This window comes from Phragmites australis, chromosome 24 (assembly GCF_958298935.1).
Source record: "Phragmites australis chromosome 24, lpPhrAust1.1, whole genome shotgun sequence".
Taxonomy (NCBI): Eukaryota; Viridiplantae; Streptophyta; class Magnoliopsida; order Poales; family Poaceae; genus Phragmites; species Phragmites australis.
Genome location: NC_084944.1, coordinates 1,052,046 through 1,075,655, shown reverse-complemented (window position 1 = coordinate 1,075,655; position 23,610 = coordinate 1,052,046). Strand labels below are relative to the sequence as shown.

Here is a 23,610-nt window from a genome sequence, read left to right as displayed (position 1 = left end):
TTTGGTAACCGTTCGGTTTTAGCGATTTATCGAGCAGTTTTCTCGAATTTCAGTGAAGTTAAAAAAAACAAAAAAATAGTTTAATCTTGTAAAATCAATAACTAATTCATCTAAGTTTCAAATCAAGTGAAACAAATTTTATTTGTTTCCTTGTAATATGATCTAAATGATAAAAGTATTTATACTCATAAAAATCTTGAATATTTTCTTTGAGAAAATGTATTTGCTAAATCAAGTTAAATGCATAGTTTACTCTTTGCTAATCCAAAAATTATGAAACTAATTTTGTTAGTCTTCTTACATGATCCTATATATTTTAAAAATATATGAACTCATGAAATAGATATTATTACATACAAGATTGTGTAAATGTATTGAAACTAGATTAATTCATAACTAACCTATCGTACCTTCAAAATTAGTGAAATCACTTTTATTAGTTTACTTATACTATGATTTATATAGGAAAATAATGGTATACATGAAAAAGTTAATCACAATGATGTTTCTTAACATATTTACTTTATGCTTGTGTACTTTGTAAAAATTATGGAGAAATTAATAAAACTCTAAATGAAGTGAAACCAATTTTAATGATTCTCTTAAGATACGCCCTACATAAAAGAAAAATATGTGTTTACATGTTAAGCTTTTCTTAACGTAAGTTAATAAATGAGCTGCGCGTTTCAATTTTTTTCTATTTTTTCAAACTTCCTCCCTATAGAATACGGTGCAAACGATATTATTTTTGAAAATAAATTTCACATAAGGTCTTAGAATTGTCTCTAGTTTTTTTAAATTTTAAATTTTTATTTTTTTGATTTTTTAATTCAAATTCAATTATAGAATGATTTATATTATCACGACTTTGGACGGTAACCCTGTTGGCGACCCCAACAGCAAGAGGGCCCAAACCCAACGAAACGGACGCGAACCAAGTGCAAAGTCCCGGTTTCTGGCAACACACGCGGAGGCCCTTTATTCCCAGACGACCCGTTAAAAAAACGCGTCTCGAGCCATTGACCCAACCCAACCTCGCGTCTAGATATAGCGACCGAAACAAACGCCGAATCGAGGTGTCATATCGAGTAATTTATCGGCGCCCACCCCAGCAATCGCGGCAGATCTCGCCGGCCGGGCCATGGCTGCAGCCGGCGCGATCCGGCGGGCGGCGGCGTCGGCGGTCGACAGGGCGTGCGCGGGCGCCAGGGGCTTCCGGCGCGCGCTGGCCCGGTTCGCGCCGCGTCCCTCGGCGTTCGCGCCGGCCGCCGACGCGGAGGCCGCGGCGGTGCGGGCCGTGCGCAACCTCCGCACGTTCCGGTTCCACTACGCGGCGCTGCAGTGGGCGCTCCTCCTCGCCTCGCTCGCGCCGCGGCACCGCGCGTCGGTGGTCTTCCTCATGGCGGCGTCCAAGGGCCTCCTCGTCTACGGGGGCCTCCTCAGGGCGTTCCCCAACTCGGCCCTGCTGCGAAGGCTCCTCGACCGCCGCCTCGTCGCGGCCGTCTTCGTTGCGCTCGTTCTCGCCGACATCGCCGCCGCGGGCGCCGTCGCCAACCTCCTGGCCGCGCTCGCCGCGGGCGTCCCGGTCATCGTCCTCCACGCGTCCTTCCGCGTCCGCGACGACCTCGAGGTGCCCTCCCCGGACGCGGCGGAGAACGGCAAGGAGGAGGAGACGGCGGCGGTCGTGGAGAAGAAGGAGGACGGCGACGTCGAGGCGGGACCCACGCGCCGGTCCATGGCGGCAGCGCCAAGATCACCCAAATGAGGAATTACAGTATTACTACGACCTAGTAATGATCATAGATTACTGCTCCGATTGTCTTGGAATATAGGAACAATTCTTGGTCAAACCTGTCTGCCTGCTTCTTGTTTCATACCGTGAGCCTAGGAATTTTTGGACAAGTTCAATTAGTAGAATGCAGTAGTAACTGTGACAGTGAATGAGGATCAAGGAGACTCATTGTGAAGTCTTTTACTCATATTCCTTGGGTACTGACTAAACACATTTGCAAGAAACGGCTTAAAGCATGCCCCCATTGATCAATTCTAGTGCTCCAACTTGTTCTATCTGCTCCTCCATTTGATCAAATACATTCTAGCGTGTTTGCAACAAATGGGCACCGGGACACGGTGCAGCGCAGCACAGAAATGAGGTGCAAATGTGCTGGATGAATTGTGCATTCACGACAGTGCTGATCGATTCCACAGATCTTGGAATTCTGCTGTAGGGATGGAGAGTCATGGAGACGAGAGCAAGTGATGGAGAAGTGCACCTCCATCCTCCTACCATGCGCGCGCACCTAACAAGCCAACCAACCTGCTGCTGGAAGTGCTCTTCTCACCGACCGGCGACCGCTGCCCCACCTGGCCACCACATGGGGCAGGTCAAGCCTCGGTAGAGTCGAGCAACTCACCTCCCCCAGATATGCCGAGTTCACCGGTGAGCTCGTTTTCCGTTGAGTGATGCTGATGCCTTGTCCGCCGTCTGTCTCGCTAAAACTTCTATTGTTTCTTCTGAACTAGGAGACCCTTTAAGCGTCAATCTGTCCAAAGCACACGCCACACTTTTAACCTTTGCCCAAGCACCCGCCTCCGCAAGTTTGGTCGAAGCATCGAACGCCTATGGGCGTCGGTTCTGTCCGCAGCTCTCCGCTCTAGCAAATTCTATAAAACCTTTTTCAGAAAAACTCTGATTTTATCCATATCATCCATTACGTGATTTAATAGTTAGACTGAAGAAGAAAGAGAGTGAGTAGACATGTGTTATCATAGGAGAGATAATCTTTTGTAAGGTCGAATCCTATAGAATTTGCTTCTGCTGTTCTCCCCTGCGCTTGTTTCCACCGTGGCAACAGAATCAATTAGCTGTCGTTAAGCTCCCCGCGCTGTGCATGGCCTAAGATTGCAACGAAGGAAGTTGCTCTGGGCAGCATCAGGTCAAAGAAAGACGAACCCGCTGCATTTGCACCGTGGTTAGAGCAATCACTGGCTTGATGCTCCATCAGTTCGCATGCTGCAGATCATACCCAACAATCTGAATGTCCTTTTATCTTTCTCTTCATCATCAGAGAGGAGGGGGCGGAGAGTCACGCAGAGGATGAATCTGAAACTGGGATTGGTGAGGGCGTGAGGCCAAGAAGGAAACAGGCTGCTGTGTCGGTGGATTGAAAGAGCATGTACAATAGGTGTTTAGAGGAGACATTTATGGGAATAAAGGGGGGGGGGGGGGTTTCTCAACTGCAGCAACACATCTGCTTAGATGAAGAGTACGGTGCTTACTTAAGCACCACTGCTATATTAGTTAGTGCTATATTTAGATACTTTTAGTCTTTATAGATAATTAATCATATTTAGATACTTTTAGTCTTTATTTGTGTTTGAAATTATAATTCTTATATGGATACTTAACACTATTCTTCCTTAAACAGACTTCTCCCCGTTGACGGCCTCCGGATTGCAAAGGGAGATCCACCGCCAGGCCATGAACTTGAAGCCCATTACTGCATAACGCTGACGTTCAACTTGAGGCCCATTAGCCGAAACGGAGGCTGGTCGACGGCCCACATGATCCCACGAGCTGCGGCTACAACGGACGACCGATATGGCCTTGCCGGCCCCGGGGCCCTTATATATGAGAGAGCAGAGAAGCCTCACCTAGGGTTGCTTCCCACGCCGCCGGCCAGCCAAACTCAAAACAAAGAGGAGTAGCAAGCAAGCAAGCAGCCTCTTGCGACTGCAGCAATGGAGCAGACCTATGTCATGATCAAGCCCGACGGCGTCCAGAGGGGCCTCGTAAGCAGCGACTCCTCCACCTTTTTCTCCCACGTCGGTTCGATTCGATTTGGTGTTGCGCGCTTGGTGTTAACTTTTCTCTGTTTTGGCTCAGATTGGTGACGTCATCAGCCGCTTCGAAAAGAAGGGCTTCTACCTTAAGGGTAATCCGGTGTTCATGATTTGGTTTAAGCTTGCATTACATTTTGAAATTGCCTATAATTTCTTCGAGTAAAAGATTGAAACTTGTAACTAAAAGATATAGCTTGGGACGGAAATTGAACTGTTTGGACTCAAATCAGTTCTTAAATTACCGAAATCTGTTGCTTTGGTGCACAGCAACTAACTTTTCTTTAATCTGATGGTTCGTTAGTGATGATTTCTTGCTGATTTGCGAACTCGACATGCAGCCATGAAGCTTGTGAACGTGGAGAAGTCCTTCGCCGAGAAACACTACGCCGATTTGTCCTCGAAGCCCTTCTTCCAGGGCCTCGTGGAGTACATCGTCTCCGGCCCCGTGGTCGCCATGGTCTGGGAAGGCAAGAAGGTCGTCGAAACTGGCCGCAAGATCATCGGCGCCACCAACCCCCTGGCTTCTGAGCCTGGTACCATCCGCGGTGACTTTGCTGTCGACATTGGCAGGTCAGATTTCACTCTGTTACTTGTAGCCTTTGGTCGCTGTTATTGATCTGTGTGATCCATGGGTTATTCTTAGTTACTTATGCTTTGTTTGTATATGTTACTGTGGCTGTGAAATCTTGTTGGAAAACCACTTCAATATTCTGAAAATGCTTTATGTTCAAGGTCATGCTAAAATGCTCGAAGAGAAACGACTAAGTTTACCTAGCTAATGAATTAGTCTAGAAGTAGACTTGTGCAATTATTTGCTTTGTGTAGTCAAATTAGATGTTAGGGCTTCTGCATACACAGTGGCGGACGCAGCCAGGTCAAGGAGGGGGGGGGGCTGATCTTCCTCCACCTCATATCCCTCTTCTCCTTCTCTTGCCAAAAATGGAAGGGGCATAGGGGAGTGGCAGCCCCCCTGGGGGGGGGGGGGCTGTGCATACAGATGTTTGTTAGCAGTGTGTTGGTAGGGCTTGGTGGGCACCCACTTCATCAGTTCACTCTTTAGCTCGGCATAATTAAAACCTCTGAAGGGGGATATGCTGTATCTCTGTCCTCTAGGCAGTGCGCTGATGCCCCACACATATCTCATAATGGCATCCCTACTGCACTTGAAGCAATCTTATGTTTGCATAATGCCTATCACTATACTGAACTCATGGCTTTGTTGTGGGACAGCGTATGTGGCATGTGGTCACTATATCTGCTCCTTGTTCGTTCTGAATCTGATATGGAGTCCACAGAACAACTTTTAGACATCAGTAGATCCCTTGAAGTTATTTTCTTTTAAAGTGCACTTTGTGCTGGCCATGTTTCACTGTTCCAACGGCAACCAAATGATGCTTTTAAAGTAGGGTGGCTTAGCAGATTATGTATTGTGTGTTCTTGTTCCATTGTCACATTATCATCAGATAACGTGCTCCGCTGTATTATTCTTTTAAGTACTCATCATTGTCACGGCCCAGTGTTTCTTATGTTCCTTTCGCTTCCATTTTGTGATTCTGAGTTTGCTGTGTTTCCAAATTCTAACAAGATGATTTCTGCTGTTCAGGAATGTCATTCATGGAAGCGACTCTGTTGAGAATGCCAGGAAGGAGATTGCCCTGTGGTTCCCCGAGGGCCTTGTCGAGTGGCAGAGCAGCCAGCACCCCTGGATCTATGAGAACTAAGCAGCCATAGCTTGTCACTCGAACCTTTAGAGCTTGAGAATCCTTGGCACCAGCCATACTATTAGCTGCTATTTTTAGAGTTTGACGAGAAAATTGTGGCCAGTATCTCAGAACCTTATTTGTGTGAACTGAAGTTTTCTTCATTGGCTTGCATGCTATGTGTGCATGCCCTTTTGCTATGATATTTCACATGCTGTTACCTTATATGAGCTTTTGGCAAATTATTTCTTTGGCTCACTCTTCGGTATTTGTTTCTGGTGGCTAGTTTGAGACAAGCTAAAATGACTAAACTTTAGTTACCTCAGTGTCGTTATCTAGGCATCGTTGGCTCTTGAAATTTTCTGAGTTACATAGTTTATTTGAATTCAAATAGAATCCGTTTATGATTCTATGCACTCAAATGGACTATATATATTACGCTCCCAAGCCCGGTAACGAGGTTTGTACATCCATTATCTCTAAGTACCATGGATAGCTCCTCTCTTACAACCGTTCAATTGAGATGACAAAACGAAACTAGGGAAACAGTTCTAGTAAATTTTGGCTCTGATCGATCCTTATTCAGGCACTACTGTGATGCAGTTCAGCCGTAGCAGCGGATTGGGTCGTTGCAACCCTTCTCTGCAGACTGCCTGAAGCCGAAGCGGCCACCCTTCTCGAGGTATTGCTGGTGGTACTCCTCTGCCCTGTAGAACCTCTTCGCCGGGAGGATTTCGGTGACGATCTTGCGGTTCAGAAGCTTCTGCTGCTTCTCCAGGGATTCTCTCGCCGCCCTCTCCTGCTCCGCGGTGTAGTAGTAGATCCCTGACCTGTACTGGGTCCCAACATCATTGCCCTGCGTGCAAGCATTGAGAATGTTGCGTACACAAGTTTAATTGTCGGATTCGAATAAGATTCCAATAATTTAAGGCAAAGCTTGTCTAGTTCAAACCCATTCAGAAGTTGGATGGAATGTTAGTTGACACAGGCATCAATCAATATATGGAGCACTATCCAGTGATATGTCATCTGCTCAAATTCTGCACGGGTAGCGGCAAATTTGTAATCCACTACAACAGGCCTAGACTCAGGCCAATGGCTTATCTCACCTACATCAATCGACCTTGTAGCGCCACACTACAATCTCCAGGTTTATGCTTGGCTCACTGTCAGAATCAGGATTGTGCCGCATGTACACCGCTACACTGTTTCAAAGCTGCCTAAATAATGCATTTTGGGCCATGACTGATTAAGAATCTCACTACTGAGCCGACGCAGCAGCACTCACTGTGTCTCGGTTCTTTGTGTTCGTGACAGAAGCCATGGCGAGCAGAAGCGTCGCTTTGGCCGAGTGGTTAAGGCGTGTGCCTGCTAAGTACATGGGGTTTCCCCGCGAGAGTTCGAATCTCTCATGCAACAGAACCCAACTGTTCTAGCGCCACCAGTAACTACTCAAATCAAAGCGCGCAAAGAGCAGCCTAATTTAGCGATCCCCTCCACAAATTCGCATCAAATGCCCCCAATTCCGGCTCGAATCCAGCGTTTGAATCGTTAGCTGACCTGGCGATTGAGGGTGGTGGGGTCGTGGCGCGCCCAGAAGGCGTCGAGGAGGTCGTCGTACTTGCAGGCGGCGGGGTCGTACTGCACGCGGACGACCTCGTTGTGGTTGGTGGCGCCAGTGCAGACGTCCTCGTAGGTCGGGTCGTGGACGTTGCCCTGGCTGTAGCCCACCTCGGTGCGGGTCACCCCGGGGACGCGCTGGAACGCCAGCTCCACGCCCCAGAAGCACCCGGCGCCGAACTGCGAGAACTCGTTTCCCGGCGCGGGCTGGTCCTCGTCGGACCCCTGCGCCAGCGCCGCCGACGCCTCCGACGCGCGCGGGCTGCCGCCCAGACCGCCCAGGCCTAGCTTCCCCAGCCAGCTCATCGCCGGGGCTGGTTGGGTCTTCCTGCGCGGCGCGAGGAAGTGGGCGGCAGCGCGGTGGTGGTGGTGGTGGAGGGCGCCGAGGCGAGAGGCGAGGTGGAGAGGGGCGGAGCAGGAGAGGGAGGCGGGTGAGGTGAGGAGCGGAGGCATCGGGCGTGGATGGTTTTCTTCCCTTTTTTGGCGGCGTGGCCCAGAAGCTTCCTTCGACGCCGGATTGGTTGGTGGTTGGGGCTTTCTTTCTAGGCCATTCCTAATCCCTTTTCTCAGCTGGAAGCGCCGAAGCGGTTTATGATGTAACTGTACTGTGACTTAGATCATCTTTAATTATTTTTTTATTTTGTTCTTTTTTATTATTATTATTATTTCTTTTATTTTCTTTTATCTCCAACAGTTTTGCGTCAAAGGATTCGAAAAAAAAAAAGAATCTCATTTCAAAAGAATTTGTAACGAAAAAAGAGAGAGAATCTCGTTCTGAAGAAAATAATTTTAAGAATCACTTCGTAAAAGTAACCGTAAAGAAAAACCGTTGAAGCGCTGAATGAAACGAAAATCCCTTCGCGGAGGGATTCTAGGTCACGAAGTGAATCCGTTGGTTATGATCTTAGCTCATGTGTTAGCCGTCGGTGTTACTTCCCTTCCTGACCTTATTCGATGTTAGAGCTCTTGGTGTAAGATTCACGAAAGCACTAGAATTTAGTAGAATTTTACATAGATATTTCTAGAAAATATTTAATTGTTCGAAACGATGAAAATTTTCCGCATTCCAAATGGGCTGTAAACAGACTTGTGGGTTTATCCGTTCAAGGTGTGCTTGCGTAACCCTTGCCTATTTGAATTTGAGAATTTCAAAAAGATTCCCGTAAAATTGTATATTTCTTTTTTTTTAAGCCAAATTGTACATTTCTTCAGGATTGCAACCAAAATCTTTTTTGCCATAAACGGTACGAGAGAACAGAGGTGTTTGGAATTGAAAACATGGAAATCGCTGAATTCATTTACACTGAAACCGGCGATAGGATTGAACAGGTGTCTGGGGGCATTTGCTTGTCCGGGACACGTAAGGATGAAGTAGAAAACGCAATTGCTGCGAAATGGTCTCGTGGAAAACACACGAGTATATGATATTGACCGATGTAAATGGATGCATTTAACGCTCAACGCTCATCTAACTGGAGCATAGCTTTTGTATGATCAAACGATGGAACACTTCCTGTGGTACACGTAAAATACACGCCACAAAATGGCGGAGGCAGTTGATTGCTGAACACTTCATGAAGCAAAACTACGGGTCAGAGACAAGTACACTAGCAAAATTATGTTTCGAAAAACACAGGCACAGTAACAAAATACAGGCACATCACATACTCGCCGTACATGAGTCCAACTCAAGTATTACAACACAGTCAGCGCAAGGGATTAGTACATCTTCAGTATAGTATTTTATTTACATCAGGGGGAAAACATTTAGGCTATTGGCTTGTCGGTTGACAATCAGCTTACAGATGTTAAAGCAAGTCTGTACGATGGAACGAGCGCTATGATTGTTTTGCTGTAAGCGCTATGTTTTGGTGTGACGAACACGCAGCATCAGAAACAGCTGACCTTCTAAGCATCCTGTGCTTTCTGAGGCTTTCACGGCATGGAGAAAAGAACTCATGCATGAGCGCATCCTCGGATGTGAGCCTGCATCTCGGGTTAACAGCCAAGCACTTGTCCACAAGATCAAACAGCGAGTCAGGTATCATCTTGAGGAACTCCGGCCTGCGTGTGTTGGCTGGCTGCACACCACTCCCTCAGATCCACCGAGTGCAGCGATTTTATGTCAAAGAGATCCTGGGAGCAAAGAGGAATGTTATTTGAAGAATCGTTGATTCAGCAAGCTGCTCAAAAGGTGTCAGCAATTCAATGGAGTTTAACTTACCGAAGGATAGGAGGATTCGCAGTTGTGCAGTTTCGCTACTTCCCATAGTTCTTCACTGCCTCTCAGCTTTGCTATTTCCCTGATGTTTCTTTAGTTGAATAGATGGAACAACTTAGTAATATTCTTAAATGAGGAAACACAACTCTGTAAATGTGTAAATTAACTCACTGCTCAGGATCTCCACCAAAAGGTGTTCTGCCAATTATCAAGTACAGGAGCGTCACCTCAGCCGACCAGACATCAACTTTACAACCCTGATGGAAAGACCTAAAAAGAACCTACAGGAAATTACATAACTTCAGTATATGGAACTGCAAGGATGAAATACTCTCAGAACTGAAAACAGGATCAAACCTCTGGAGCTCGGAATCCTTTAGTTCCAATGCATGGACCTTCTCCCCGGTGTTTTCCATGTCCTGCAACTACCAATTAGTTAGAACATTCTAATATCTAAGGATCTTCAGTTGAATAGCAAGACATAAGGTGTAATACTAGTTACTGGGAAAACCCACCTTTGTTGTTGAACATGCCAGAACCAGCAACAGCACTACCACCAGAACGCAGGGGCATTGGAGTCAGTATAAAGAGCTTTCGATCCACACTACCAAAAGGAGCAGCAACCCTCTTTCTTTGGGAAACTGGAGCTGGCGAATTGTTTTTGCTGGGACTTTGCATTGCCTCATGCAAGAAGTTCATTAATTCCTTCCGTCCTTTGTAAGGCATTGGTTGCTTTAACCTGTCTAATGATGTTTTTGTGCTTGTAGGATCCTTGGCGGAGGTTACACCAGATACATCAGCGGCTTGGCTACCATGCCTACCTTTATTGTCAATTTTAGGTATGCTACCCACTGGGCTTCTATTGGATCTTTTCCTCTTGGAAGGAAGAGGTTGCTTTGAATCAGCAGCTGCTTCTTTGTCATGAACTACCGGGGCAAAAGTTGATGAAGTTTGAGATAGGGTATCCTTCCCACATGAGGTTGTCTCAGATTTACCTAGTCAAATAAACCAAAATTTCAATCTACATCAGTCATGCACAGCACTAAAGAATGGAAATGCGGTGATTTGAAAGTTCAAATTCATTTAATAAGCATTTTCTGGCTTTCTGTTAAGCAATAGAAACTTCCAATGAATTAGACACTGGCCATTCACAACTACAGCACATGTACATTGTTGAAACGTTTCATTAACACTGGTTAACAATTGTTATGTCAAAGATCAGCAAAAGGATAGCACGGAAAGAAAACTTTCATGACACATCACTCAGAGATCTGATGTGTAGCATGTAGTTGCTCAAGACAATGAAAATCCATCGCCTTATCAGTATCATCGCCAGGATAATGCTTTTTGGTCAAAAATATAATTTGATCTAATGGGTCCAATTGTTGGACTGTACTATTGGATACATTTAATTTTCTACTCAAATTATTTTTTATGCAAACACAATGATGAAGTGATCCCAATTGATTTTTTCCTAGGACAAGGTAGCAGCACGGTAAATATTATGAACTGTATTCAGCACCTAGGGTTCAAAACTGGGACAAGAAATTGTTGTGACAGCAATGGGCAAAAGTTCACCAACAAATCATTAATTACTAAATCAAATTTAGGAAGTGAACGTACAGTTTTTCAAGAACTTCTGGTGGAGATCCTGCATGCAAAATTCAGGAAAAACACAAAATGGCACAATTTCAGACTCAATTAGCATCTAACAGTACATGAAATAATCATCAAAGGTAAGTATCAAGTCGGAAGAACAGTAGCCACACTAACATTTGCCAAGTTGAAGTCAATAAGATACCCCCTCATCAATTTGCAAGAGAAGAGGAAGTTTCCAGGTTTGACATCTCTATGAACTATCCCCTGGAGACAGGAATACCAATATCAGATACCCAGGATTAGCAATCGGCAAACAGGAATCAACAGTTGGTAAAATGCAGTTAAGCGGACCTGTTTATGTAAGCTTGCAAGAGCTCTGAACAGACAGTACCCATACCACTGCAACTCAAGTACACCTATATCCTTTTTCAGAATCTGGGAGATAAAGAAATACTTAACAAAAGATGAATATATATGGGTAGTTGGTAGAAGGACAAATAGCTTTAGAGCCAGTAGAAAACACTATACCTCTGGTCTGTCATGCTCAACATGTTCTAGAACAAAGCACTCTAGGTCACCACTTCTAAAAGAGCATTCATATTTAATCACAAAGTTTTTGCCTCTGCAGCAGAAAACATGGTAATTGCATTAAGGTTACTGTAACAACAAGAACAACTATTTAAGTTCTCAGGAGAGAATTATTAGTACCCAAAACGCTCCAGCATCTTTCCTTCATTGTTAACATGATGTGAATGAGCATTTGGGTGAGGACCTGATAGTAGAAACATACAGAGTTAATTCCTATCTGGCTTTCTCACAGAAACCTTAGAAAGACAAAATTAATAAATCCATCAAGACTAGTGGTTTGATGTTCACACATTTTATGGCGAATACTTGGTCATCTATTTTTCTCCGGGCCCTATAAACAGTCCCATAACCTCCTGAGTAAATAATGAACATGACATATTAATCAGCATTCAGAAAAAAAAAACCCATCAAAGATAGTTATAAAAGAATATATAGGATTCTTACCAGACCCTTCCTCCTCTTCTATGACAAAAGCCTTGAAGCTAGGAAATGGTTTTGGTGCTACGTGACCCTGGAAACAATGGCAGCAGAACAAAAAAAAAAAGTCAATAAATAAAATCTTGAAAAAAAGGCTGGTGATTGGTACAAGACATCAGTGATGCATGCAACTGTACCTAAGTATAAATAAGAGAACGGTTAGCAATCGTGATGTAATAATAGCCTTACGGCTGGGAACAGGGGATGAGGAGTAGAGAAATAGAGATGAGATAATAGATTGTATTGATATTGCTTGTCCCTTACAATTGCGCCAACCCCAATATATGTAGGGTTGGAAAGTACTAATTATGGAAGGTTACAAAACCGACTCCAATACTAATAAGATTTAACTTTTATTCTCACCCAACTTAATTAATCTGAATAGGTCTTTGATTTACTTCCTTTTGAGGCGACTCCTTTGATAAGTAATTCCGTACATAACATCTCTCCCTTCCTCCAAAAACAGCCCGTCCTCGAGCTGGAAATTAGGAAATTGCTGCCGAAATTCATCCACGTTCTCCCAAGTGGCATCTTCTGCTGATTGGCCCTCCCACTGAATTAGAACTTCTCAATGTCCTCTAACTTTGCAACTGCGTATGACTTGAGAAGAACAGGAAGAACTCAGCCATTAATAGTTAAAGGCAGTGATTAAGTAACCTCTGGAGGAGAGCCATGGAACTTTTTCAAGAGACCAACATGAAACACAACATGAAGACAGGAAGGAAGCAATTGAAGTCGAGAAGCGACATCCCCAATTTTGTCCATGATCTTGAAAGGTCCATAAAACCTCAGAGATAATTTGTTGCAAGAGTGTTCCAAAATGGAATGAGCCGGTCTATGCAAAAGTTTATGCCAAACCCAATCCCCTATGGCATATGAGTCCCAGTGATTAGAGTCGTAATAGAGCTTGCCATAATCTTGAGCTTGGAGAAGGCGTTGGCAAATTTCTTGAAGAAAAATGTTGCGGTCCAGCAAGGCTTGGTCGACTACAGGAGCCTTGGATTGCCTTGAATCATAAGAACGAAGAGAAGGTGACTCACGGCCATAGACCACCCTAAAAGGAGAATCATGAAGTCCAAAACGATATGCCGTATTATAGCAATATTCTGCCCACGGTAACCACCTAAGCCATTGATGAGGACGATCGCTAGTAAAACAATGAAGGTACATAGTGATTGTTTTATTAGCGGCCTCGAATTGCCCATCACTTTGAGGATGAAAAGCTGAGCTCATATGTAGGTTGACACCAGCAGCAGTGAAAAGCTCCTTCCAAAAGATACTTGTGAAAACCGATCATGGTTGCTTACAATAGAAGATGGGATAACAAACAATATCATCAAAGAATGCCTTAGCCACTGAGTTTGCAGTGTAAGTATAACCCAAGGGAATAAAATGAGCATATTTTGAAAAGCGATCAATAACAAACTTGGAGATAGCATGTAAGGAGATTAGAGGTTCTGCATAATCAGCATGCTCTGGACTCGCCTCAAAGACATCACTTCTGGAATCATCGTATTCAATATAAAAAAGTTGTGCACAACGGTGGCCTCGAACGATTTTTTCATCACAGTTGAAACACAACCATTGTTGCCGACATTCTACCATCTCAGCCGGTGTTAGTCGTCGAATAGGGCGACTTGTGCTTGATGCTATAGAAGTCAAGCCACCTCCAGAATTTATGGGTGAAACTGCCGGAATAGAAGAACTTCCCCGAGACGAGCGACTCCCTAAACCAGCACGGATTGAATTTAGATGTGCCGCCTTGAGCACATCAATACAAACTCAACGTCAATACAAAGATCCCCACGAATGCCGGAAGTAAAGAGTAGTTGTTGTCGTTCAGTCAAAGGATCTGCACGACAAAGTAATGCCAAAAATCTACCTTGATAATCCTCTACTGATGACGTTTGAACCAACCATTTTAATTCACCAAGAGGATTGTATCGAATTGGAGGGCCAAAACGAAGATTACACATCTCCTTGAAATCTTCCTAGTGTGCAATGCCCTTGTTGTGCTCAACATGAAAATACCACTGTTGAGCGACTCCCGTCATATGAAAACTCGTCAACCATGTTTTATCCGCCGCCTCCGTGTGCTGACCACGAAAAAATTGTTTGCATCTATTCAACCACGGCAATGGATCTTCCTTACCATCATATGTCGGAAATTCCAATTTATAGTAACGAGGAACTCCTCCTCCATTATTGTTGTGCCTAGAAAAATTGTGATCTTGGTGCTCTTCTCCATCAGCAACAATAGAGGCTTGAAGGGGTGCCTAGTTGAAAGTACCAACAGACCGCTACCACCTAACTGTGGTTGACTGAACAAGGGATGAGTAGAGAAATAGAGATGAGATAATAGATTGTATTGATATTGCTTGCCCCTTACAATTGCGCCAACCCCAATATATGTAGGGTTGGAAAGTACTAATTATGGAAGGTTACAAAACCGACTCCAATACTAATAAGAGTACTAATTATGGAAGGTTACAAAACTGACTACAATAGTAATAAGACTTTTATTCTTACCCAACTTAACTGATCTGAATAGGTCTTTGATTTACTTCCTTTTGAGTCGCCTCCTTTGATAAGTAATTCCATACATAACACGTGAAGTCACAATATAAAGACAAACTAACCTTCTGAACCTTTGCTGCAAGTTGATCCTTGTCTTCTTTTGGCAGCCCATCAATTTTCTTGTTCTGCTCCTTTTGTTTCACAATCTTCCTATCCTGCCCATTCTTTGATATATTGACAGCCACTTCATTCCAGGTTTGCTCTCCATAATTTACATATGTGCTTTCTCTCTTTTCAGCAATAGTGTTCAAGTTCCTTTTGTTAATACAGTCATACCTTGTAGCTTTTAGTGGCAATGCTGCTGGTTCAACATTTATGTTCATTTCAGGTACTATAGATCTAGCTTTGGTGTTTATAGGAGCCTGGAACAAAAATTGTGTTGTCTTATTCTTGTGAACTTCTGCACATGCACTAGTATCCAGTAGATTCTTTGTCTGACCACAAGTTGGGACATTCTCATGATACTCGGCATTTGGGCTGTTGTATTGTAGAGCATCTGCTTGGTTCGGAATCGTATCAACTGTTTCTATATTATCTGATGCCTTCATATTGCAATTAATTAGACTGATAGGCTTTTTGCAAATAAGATTTAGATCCTTCACGACCCCTTTCTTGTTTTCCCCAACTAAAACAGAATGAACCATCACCGGAAGGAGGGCGGACTCTTTTTGTATATCATCACTATCCTCTACTCTACAATGGAATGAAACTTCTTCAGATTCACCAGTCCTACTAGTTTTATTATCTGCTGCTGTATGGATGTTTTTTAACTTCTCATCATCAAGTGAAGGAAGATCGATACCAGCGCCACCTGACAACTCTGTTGGCACAAGTGTTAATGCCATGTTCCCCAGAACTGTGCCATCATCACCTCTAAGAGACTGATCAATTTTGGATTGAGGACAAGGCATGGTAATTTTAGCAACGCTTGGAACCAGAGTAGCCCCAGTTGAAAATACTAAGGAAGGTTCACCAACAAATGTGCCGAGAGTGGGAAGCCTATCTTGCAGCCCCCGCATAACCTTCAGATGTACCTAGTAACATATGACAAAAATAATGGATGTGAAGGAACAAGATAATGCTACTGTTATATGGATATGGAAATTTAAGTGCGCAGAAATTTTATCATCACTATCCTTGTTGAGCGGTGATAGACCCATCAGTATTAAAGCATTGGAACTCTGGAGGTCAACTCAACAACTAGTATCAACCTAAACAAGCAAGAAATGATGCCTGAACGACTGAGGGGACAACAGTTCACTTCAAGCTATCTCTATTGCCATTTACTGTGAGAAATTGTCTATTTGAATGACCACACCAAATCCTGAATTGTGACGATTTGCTGACTGAAAATTAGTAAGCACCATGGAACAGCTTATCCATGTGTGACAGCCTAATATTGTAGAGATGCTGTGCAAATGGCCTTTAATAAGAAATGATATAAATGGATTTCAAATGCCCAACCACACTAAATACAAGCAAATGAAAGCAAAGAGGGCTAGATTGGCCATTTGTTGTGGCACTGCACCTGCTATTTCCTTAATCTAGGATGCACTCCGATGAATAGCAAGCACGAAGCAATTTTTCTGAGAATAACAAGCATGAAGCAACTGGAAAGAGACCATACCTCTGCAGTGGTAACTAGCGCACAGCCTTGTGCAACCAGCTGATGCGACTGCCGCTGCCTGTGTTCCACCAAATCTGCACAAAATTGTCCCAAATTGAGCTCCACAAAACTGATAGCCGTCCAGAACCAGCATTCATACAGTACGGAAATACGAACAGAACAACATGTGTTCTCGGAAAAACGAAACAACCTGCGGCCGGTGCCAGCAGGTGGCGCCTCTTCCCGCCCATGCACCCGGCATCCGACGCCTTCCGCTTGCGCTCGTACCTAATCGGCACCTCCCCCCACCACCTCCTCACCTCGGAAGGCCTCAAGCTGACCCTCGGAGGCGGGACATATGACCCCACGAACCCCAGGAATGCCAGGACGGCCGTCTCGGATACCGTCACGAGGCCGCCGTCGGAGAGCCGCAGCGGCGACCCGGGTACGCGGCACATCCGCTCTACAGCGTGCGGAGAGACGGAGAGGCCCCCGGAGGCGGCGAGGTCCGAGGCGGCGGCGGGCGGCCGAGGCGGATGAGCACGGTGAGGAGGTGCCAGGCCAGCTCCATCACCGCTGAGGCCGGGGCGGCGGCGCCGTGGGAGGCCATCGGGGAGGGCGAGGCGCTCGGATCTGCGCTGCTAGGCATGGATCGTTCTCCGTTCACGAAGAGGATTTTCAATTTCGCGGGTCGAAGGCCGGCGGAGGCGGGAAAATTTGTTCGCGAGTGGGAGCTTCGGAGGCGGTGGATCTAAACACGGTGCGAGCACGTGCCGTTTCCCCCCCCCCCCCCCCCCCCTCTCGACTCATAATCGCTACGTCCCACGCAGCTAGTGCACACAGCACGGCAGCGCATGAACTTCTCAGACACTTACGCGTGGGGCCCGCACTCGCGGAATAGTCAATGCTTCCTCCTCTTCTGCCAATCCCAGGTATTGCACTTTGCACACAGAATGGCATACATACAGCATCGCAGAACTGGTCTAAAGTTTGCAAGAAAGAATGTTACAGCAACTTCAACATACCATCTACAATATATCATCCATATTCTTATATAGATTATTATCTATAAAGATTCTCTTTCCATATTACTCAACTACTTCAAAAGCACATCCATATTTCGTCCTTATATTCTCTCTCATTTTTTAATAGTATTCTATAACTAATATGTGAATAGGCCATGCCATATGCCATCAATTGTTCCAGAAAAGCATGCATTTATTACATGAAGATGGAAAATTTGCAAGAAGAAGAGGAACATATCTGTGAAATCAAAAGTGCACTTTAGTTATTCATTTATTTATCTGGCAATGGTTAGACAACAGCGAATAATTTTAGATCATGGAGAACAGCCTGACATAGGACTTCAACTTTTGTGCGTCTTCTAACTTTAAAAGATAGCTACTTAAGGCAAAGTATGAAAGTCACCAGTTGAATACATGATTGCATCAAAGCAATGTTATTGTGATGAAATGGCTTATTGATGAAACCAATCGATGGGGATTTGTAAGGATATGCATCTGGCAATTCTACTCTAACTTTCCACATACCTCCTTGATAAATGCCTAATAAATTTAGCAAAGCATCCATCAGACAGTGCAGCTGCTCATCCCAAATTACTAGTGTGGAACAAGACTGAAGCTTAAGTAAAGCATTCAGAATGTAAAGGTAACAAAGAAATGCAAAAGCAGTTTACCAACATGTTAAATTTGGAATCTGATCGTAGTTGTTCTTGAGCTACACCAGTGAAATCTAAATGCCACAATGATCAAGAAAAACTCTGAACTTTATGTTGAAATTTGCTCTTCAGTCCATCTAGATCAGAAATCAGAAGCTACAGAATTATCGGGGAAACAGAACCAAATCGGCTTATACTTTCGTTAGGCCCACGTAATTCAACAAAGAACACCTGCAGTTGCATCCCATCGTTCACCATCTCCACCTTGTAGTCACTCATCACCCTGCAACAGGCACAGAGATATTGATCAAGGAATCCCCATTGAAATCCCAAGGGAAAATCTCTGAAATACTCCAGGATGCTCACAGCTTCATGAGGTCCATCTCCCGGCGCTTGCTTGGAGAAGACATCTTGGGAAAAAACAACAGTCTGCCGGTCCTCTCCTCTCTTCCGCCTCTTGGGATGTGATCTTGGAGATAAGAGGAGGAAAAGAAGAGATCAAGCAGCCTCTGTTGCTATCTCCGTGGGCACGTACTTAGCGGCGGCGGCGTGAGGCTCGGAGGCGACGACGGTGGCGGTGGAGAGGGCGGGGGAGGGGAGTGCGGGACCGTGGCAGGGAGGGGGCTGTGGAGGAGAGGCTGGAGAGGAATCGCTAGAATGATGCGGCGCCGGAGGAGGAACTGGTGTTGGGTTCTCCGGCGGGAGGGATCCTTCACGGGATGGATTGACAGCCGGATGCTGCGTGGGGGGGGGGGGGGGGGCGCGAGGGACTCGACCGGCGGTGGCGGCGGTCGGATTGGTGAGGCCATGGAAGACTAGCTCGTTTGCTCAGCTGCTGGTGGCTGAGGCGGTGGTGATGAGCGTCGCCGGAGGAGCAGAGGCCAGAGCCGCGGAGGCCGAATGGTGGCGGGAGCGCATGGGGGTAAGCAGGCGGTTGGAGGATGGCGTGTGGGAGGAGCAGGGTAGCTCATCCGGTAAAATGGCGTGGACGATGGAAGCTCTATTGGAGATCAAAAATTGTACGATTTGGCTATCGTGGGGGATGAAAGGTGGGATAGCTAACAGTTCTGTAAAAGTATAGATCTGATCAAAAGGGGAAAAGGCATTAAGCATCACGCCATTTGTATGTTTTTTCCAGTGTTACTGGACACATATACGGGTGTCAGAATCTGATTCGGACTCGAATATCCAATTCGACAAAGAAAATTTTTTACACGCGAAATACAACTTAGAATACGACATGGGTGTTAAAATCCGACTCGAATTCAAAATATCCGATTCGACAAATAAATTTGAACATAGATGTTCAAGTAACACTGGTTTTTTCAGAGCAAGGGTTCTGGGTCAATTGGAAGAACAAGCGTTGCAGATGTACAGCTGACAGATAACAAAACTGGTAACTGTAAGTGGACAACAAGAGTTGATCTGCAGGTTTTTCAAGAGGATATTGTGATCAAAACTAGTATTGTTGTTCTACTGAAATTGTTAGCTACTGGGTAAGCTAGTAAAACTTTGCTAAAATACTGAGAGGCAAAGCCCACTGCTATCTGGTCGTTTTTCGACTTCGCCGGCGGCATTCAAAGCAGTCTGAGCAAGGATAGTAGGCCTTCACTCCATTTTTACGATCTATTTGTAGTTTGGTTGGTGAAACCTTAAGTTCCTCCACGAGTATTTGACGCAAATGTTCATTTTCCTCTCGCAATTCTTCAATTATCATTTGGTGCTTCAGTACCTGGATAAGAAAGAAACACAAAACCGATTAGTGGTCAGTTATTCGCTTGCGTATATAGGAAAACAATCAACTGTGAACTATCCTGTAAAGAATGATTTATAACAATGACCACCCTAGCAATTTTCTACCGTCTTCTGAGATGTAAAGATAATTTTACAAGCTAAAAAGATGAGAGGAACATCATTTGAGGGACAAATTGGGTGGACAACCCATCTAACACGATGAACAAGGATGGAACTAGTACCAAGCAAGAGTAGAATTATGAGGTATAGTATCAGAAGCATAAGTGTGACTGAACTCACCAACTGAAGTACATTATCCACTCCATGTAAATTTCTAGACTGTAAAATGCATAAAGAGAAATGCTCAGAACATAAATGACATAACATAATCTGAACAAAAAAAAGAATTGAGCAGCGAAAGACATAGCTGCAGCTCATAATAGCACAAAGAATATGTACGGTACAGGTTAAGAGGGTTCAGATACAGTTTTAGTGCATACTGCATCTTTGAAGTTCATCTTTGTATCATTCTGGAACAGCGGACTTTGTAGAAAGTTGGCAATGGCCTTTTCGGTTCGACTTCCAGTTAATGCTTCTGGCTGCAATCCATGATTAGGCTGGACTCTTGATATTACATTGCTTGTAGTGTGGTGCAAATTACTTTCTGCAGTCTTAGCCTCTAGACCCATGGGCATATCATTGTGAGTTTGTGGATTGCTAGACAAAGAACCAGCCATAAGATTTGATGCAGGTGGCATCTCGGGAGTATCCTTCAGCTTTGACGTGAGGTTAGACATAACTTCCTAGAAAAACTAATTTTATTAATGTTCATACACCAAGAAAGGAGACACAGAAAAACCAGGGTAAATTAAAATTCGGAGTTGTACCCCAACAAATGACTGAATCCCATGAAGTACTTGTGGCTTTAGGGCGATTCCTGAAAATTGAAGAGAAACTTAGTTTAGCTTCAGCTCGCAGAAAGCAGTTCACTAGTTTTGTGCTAAGAAAGTACTCCACGGAACATAGAAGTAAAACTAATAGTTCCATATAATGTAAGTGTGTGGTAAAAAACAGCTGAAAGCACCATAGCAATCAAAGAAATTGCCCGTACATGCAACTTAGTGAGAATGTTGTCTGCTAGAAATGAAAAATGGCTCTCCTCCATATAACTTCATGGTATGAGTAAGATCTTTGGGGCCAAGTATTAGATGAGTTAACTCCACACCAACAGTGAACAGAAATGCAAAGGAAACAGTATGAATAAATCAAAGCAACACCATGTAATAACAACTACAGAAAAATGGCATAGCCACTGCTGGCATGCATAAGACACTAAAAGTTGCACTTGCACTTACTAGACAGGGAAAGAAGCCATCATAGATTCATAGTTGAAGATAAGCAAGACTAGTTTCTATAAGGATAACATCAACAGGAAATTTACAGGGCTAACTTCTTGAAATAATGGCAATCTGTACCTATACCAAAACCATGGCCTATACCAACTCCACAGCCAATGCCCGCTTCAATGTTCCTTGACCCTGCCTTCCTTAGCTAAAGAATAAACACAGGGAGGGAAGGGAGTCGAAAAATAAGATGAGCACGATACATGATCAGATTAACTAAGGCGTCTTTACATATTCATGGGCACAGAAGATTGCTAAATATTGTCTTACAGCAGAATTAACGTGCCTGGTGACACCGGAAAAAGCATCTGTTGCGCCTCTTGTAGCACTCATAACTTGCTGAAGCCCAGGTATCATACCTGACCATCAATGCAGAAGAAACTTGTTAAATCTAATAAACCGTCCATGAAATTAATCGATTGCTCTCCTACAGTAGAGCACGCTCAAGACCGCATGGATGTGTGCAAGCATGAATTTAACACTACTTTTCATGTATTCCCAGATATCAAATTATGAGTACAATTAGGGGTCTATCCTGTCTCAACTGCAAGTCATACTCCGCAAACTGTTTGAAGAAATGCGGGTGAGCACGGAGCCCTAAGTCCATGACACGCCTCAACTGTTCGACAAAATACCAAAACACCCATCGACTTAATCGATACACATCCCAGATTATCCTAAGAGCGGCAGGAAGACCAATCTATGGAGGGTATATTACCTAGGTGGATGGGTCGGCCGACACCGACACCAACACCGCAGCCGACGCCGAAGCCGGTGAAGACTTGCAGCACCTTCACACTGAATGGGTTCTCCATCCGGAACAAGGGCGGCGGAAGCCGCCGCTCCCGAGGGCTCGCCATCCACTTCGGTCGTCGGTTGCCGGGGACAGGAGGGGGAGGTCGCCCTTGGTGTTCCCAGTGCGGGATGGATTGTGATTTGTGATGCTGCGATGGTGAACTGTAAGGGCTTTGTTTGGTCGATTCTATAAGAAAGTGATTTTACAGATAAAAGTTAATTTTTTATTTTTAAGATAAATGTTATGGAAAAATGATTTTATGTGAAAAGTGAATCAAAGAAATTATTTTTTTAACTATTAGTATCTAATTTATTTTAGAGAATAATTCTTACGAATTCGACTTAAAAGCTAAAAACTGAAAATTATTATTTGCTAAAGCTCGTCTGTTTTCACTTGAGAAACTACTCTAAGAGCTCTAACAAACCGTCTCTAAGAAAATACTCTTATTTAGAAGAGAAATTTTATAATATAAAAGAGAGAAAAATAGTACATATTTAGTTGGCTTACTGTTGAATAATGGTTTCGACTCATCCGAGCTAGCAAAACAAATCATGAAAAACATAGGCACCAAAGCAACGAGCAAAACAAACAAATGTCTGATTTCTTGCCTAGCCAAATAAGACAAGCAGCCACAAGAAATTCAAACACTATCTGCAAAACCAGCTTAATTGGATCAAATAACTGATATTGTAAATTTTTGAGCACTAGATAACTGATTTAGACGTCCGTAGTGTGGTGTCATGTCAACTTTTGGTTGAGTACAATATCAACATCGGGTGCGGCCGCCTGCCGAATTAGTTTCATGCGGATGCCCACATATTAGAAAAGTTGACACTAGTTCATAGAACACAGCACATGCTCAACCAGACGCACATCATATGTCTCTCTGTAGACAAGTATTGTTGCTTATGTTGCCAAACCTGGCGTATAGGAGTATTTGCTCACGGATGTCAGGTAGAAACCTGAAAACCATCAACTAAACAAATGCAAGAGAGGTGGATTCCTCTTGATGTTTGCCCTGCGTTGACGTGACCAAACATTCTGGAAAATTGCAGAATTTTGACTATAATCTGTAGCGCCAGCAAGGAATACTATGAACTGTACATGGTTCGGTGGTATTCGAAGAAACGAAAGAAGCATGACGACGTAACATTTGCAATTCACAGTAGCAAGATAGCCACGGCGCACAGGAGAGAGAAGGAGAACAGCAGTCGCAGGCTGTGAGCGTGCTCGTCTCACCTCCACGAATGACCGTATGTCGGCACTCCAATTCTCATTTTGAATTATATTTTTGTATTTTTCTAATACATAATATTATTTAAAAAAATCTGCACCATTGTTCTTGTCCTTATTTATGAGGCACGTCTTTATCTTTTAGTAACTTTCTTTTCTCGGAAGAAAATTTTATAAAAAAATTATTAAAAAATTCTTGTGAGATTCTGATCCATACTATTTTTTTACTGATCTAACAATTAACAGGTACATATGAGATAATGATAAAGACATATATCATATTGAAAGAAAAGATTTAAAAAAAAAACTCGATCCTACAGAATTTTCTTCTCTCTTTCTCTAGCTCAGCCTTGTCACTGCTGACCACCTCTGTCTCAACTGAATTTTACTTCTTGCTCTCCACTATCTCCCTGTCATCTATCTTTGTTGGCCATTCCACTGTCTCACTCTTAGTCTCAGCCTGGTCACTCTCGACCACCTCTGTCTCATGCATCTCTCCCTTCTCGCACTCAGCCAACTCCACTATCTCCCTCTC

The 23,610-nt window shown here is 44.0% G+C and overlaps 4 protein-coding genes, 1 non-coding gene and 1 pseudogene across 5 annotated transcripts; 3 read left to right on the top strand and 3 right to left on the bottom strand.

Annotated features, from left to right (window-relative positions):
- Window positions 1-1,024: 1,024 nt before the first annotated feature.
- LOC133907900 (uncharacterized) lies at window positions 1,025-2,044 on the top strand. Its single transcript, XM_062350005.1, has one exon. It carries the CDS (start codon window positions 1,142-1,144, stop codon window positions 1,763-1,765), a length of 624 nt encoding a protein of 207 aa, XP_062205989.1. The 5' UTR covers window positions 1,025-1,141; the 3' UTR covers window positions 1,766-2,044.
- A 1,579-nt stretch (window positions 2,045-3,623) lies between these two features.
- Window positions 3,624-5,768, top strand: LOC133907901 (nucleoside diphosphate kinase 1-like). Its single transcript, XM_062350006.1, has 4 exons — window positions 3,624-3,792; window positions 3,887-3,935; window positions 4,182-4,413; window positions 5,447-5,768. Exons 1-4 carry the CDS (start codon window positions 3,742-3,744, stop codon window positions 5,562-5,564), a joined length of 450 nt encoding a protein of 149 aa, XP_062205990.1. The 5' UTR covers window positions 3,624-3,741; the 3' UTR covers window positions 5,565-5,768.
- Window positions 5,769-5,943: 175 nt separating this feature from the next.
- Window positions 5,944-7,706, bottom strand: LOC133907899 (peptide methionine sulfoxide reductase A4, chloroplastic-like). The gene is made up of 2 exons (XM_062350004.1): window positions 7,104-7,706; window positions 5,944-6,399 (listed from the first exon to the last, which is right to left on the bottom strand). Exons 1-2 carry the CDS (start codon window positions 7,614-7,616, stop codon window positions 6,148-6,150), a joined length of 765 nt encoding a protein of 254 aa, XP_062205988.1. The 5' UTR covers window positions 7,617-7,706; the 3' UTR covers window positions 5,944-6,147.
- On the top strand, window positions 6,881-6,962 carry TRNAS-GCU (transfer RNA serine (anticodon GCU)). The gene has a single exon. It is a non-coding gene; the product is annotated as a tRNA-Ser (tRNA).
- A 1,028-nt stretch (window positions 7,707-8,734) lies between the features above and the next one.
- On the bottom strand, window positions 8,735-19,070 carry LOC133907898 (uncharacterized; annotated as a pseudogene).
- Window positions 18,181-21,906, bottom strand: LOC133907981 (uncharacterized). Its single transcript, XM_062350125.1, has 8 exons — window positions 21,765-21,906; window positions 21,317-21,405; window positions 21,119-21,194; window positions 20,531-20,580; window positions 20,144-20,446; window positions 19,944-19,982; window positions 19,561-19,641; window positions 18,181-18,192 (listed from the first exon to the last, which is right to left on the bottom strand). Exons 1-8 carry the CDS (start codon window positions 21,904-21,906, stop codon window positions 18,181-18,183), a joined length of 792 nt encoding a protein of 263 aa, XP_062206109.1.
- Window positions 21,907-23,610: the final 1,704 nt, after the last annotated feature.

Bases quoted from the DNA above. Each gene is read 5' to 3' on its own strand.
- LOC133907901 (XM_062350006.1), top strand. From the start codon at position 3,742: ATGGAGCAGACCTATGTCATGATCAAGCCCGACGGCGTCCAGAGGGGC. The intron at 3,793-3,886 runs GTAAGCAGCGAC...GTTTTGGCTCAG, and splicing joins ACGGCGTCCAGAGGGGCCTC to ATTGGTGACGTCATCAGCCG. The intron at 3,936-4,181 runs GTAATCCGGTGT...CTCGACATGCAG, and splicing joins GAAGGGCTTCTACCTTAAGG to CCATGAAGCTTGTGAACGTG.
- LOC133907900 (XM_062350005.1), top strand. From the start codon at position 1,142: ATGGCTGCAGCCGGCGCGATCCGGCGGGCGGCGGCGTCGGCGGTCGAC.
- LOC133907899 (XM_062350004.1), bottom strand. From the start codon at position 7,616: ATGCCTCCGCTCCTCACCTCACCCGCCTCCCTCTCCTGCTCCGCCCCT. The intron at 6,400-7,103 runs GTCAGCTAACGA...GCTTGCACGCAG, and splicing joins CCACCACCCTCAATCGCCAG to GGCAATGATGTTGGGACCCA.
- LOC133907981 (XM_062350125.1), bottom strand. From the start codon at position 21,906: ATGGCGAGCCCTCGGGAGCGGCGGCTTCCGCCGCCCTTGTTCCGGATG. The intron at 21,406-21,764 runs GTAATATACCCT...ATTGATGGTCAG, and splicing joins CGGCCGACCCATCCACCTAG to GTATGATACCTGGGCTTCAG. The intron at 19,983-20,143 runs GTATGCACTAAA...TGCATTTTACAG, and splicing joins AGATGAACTTCAAAGATGCA to TCTAGAAATTTACATGGAGT.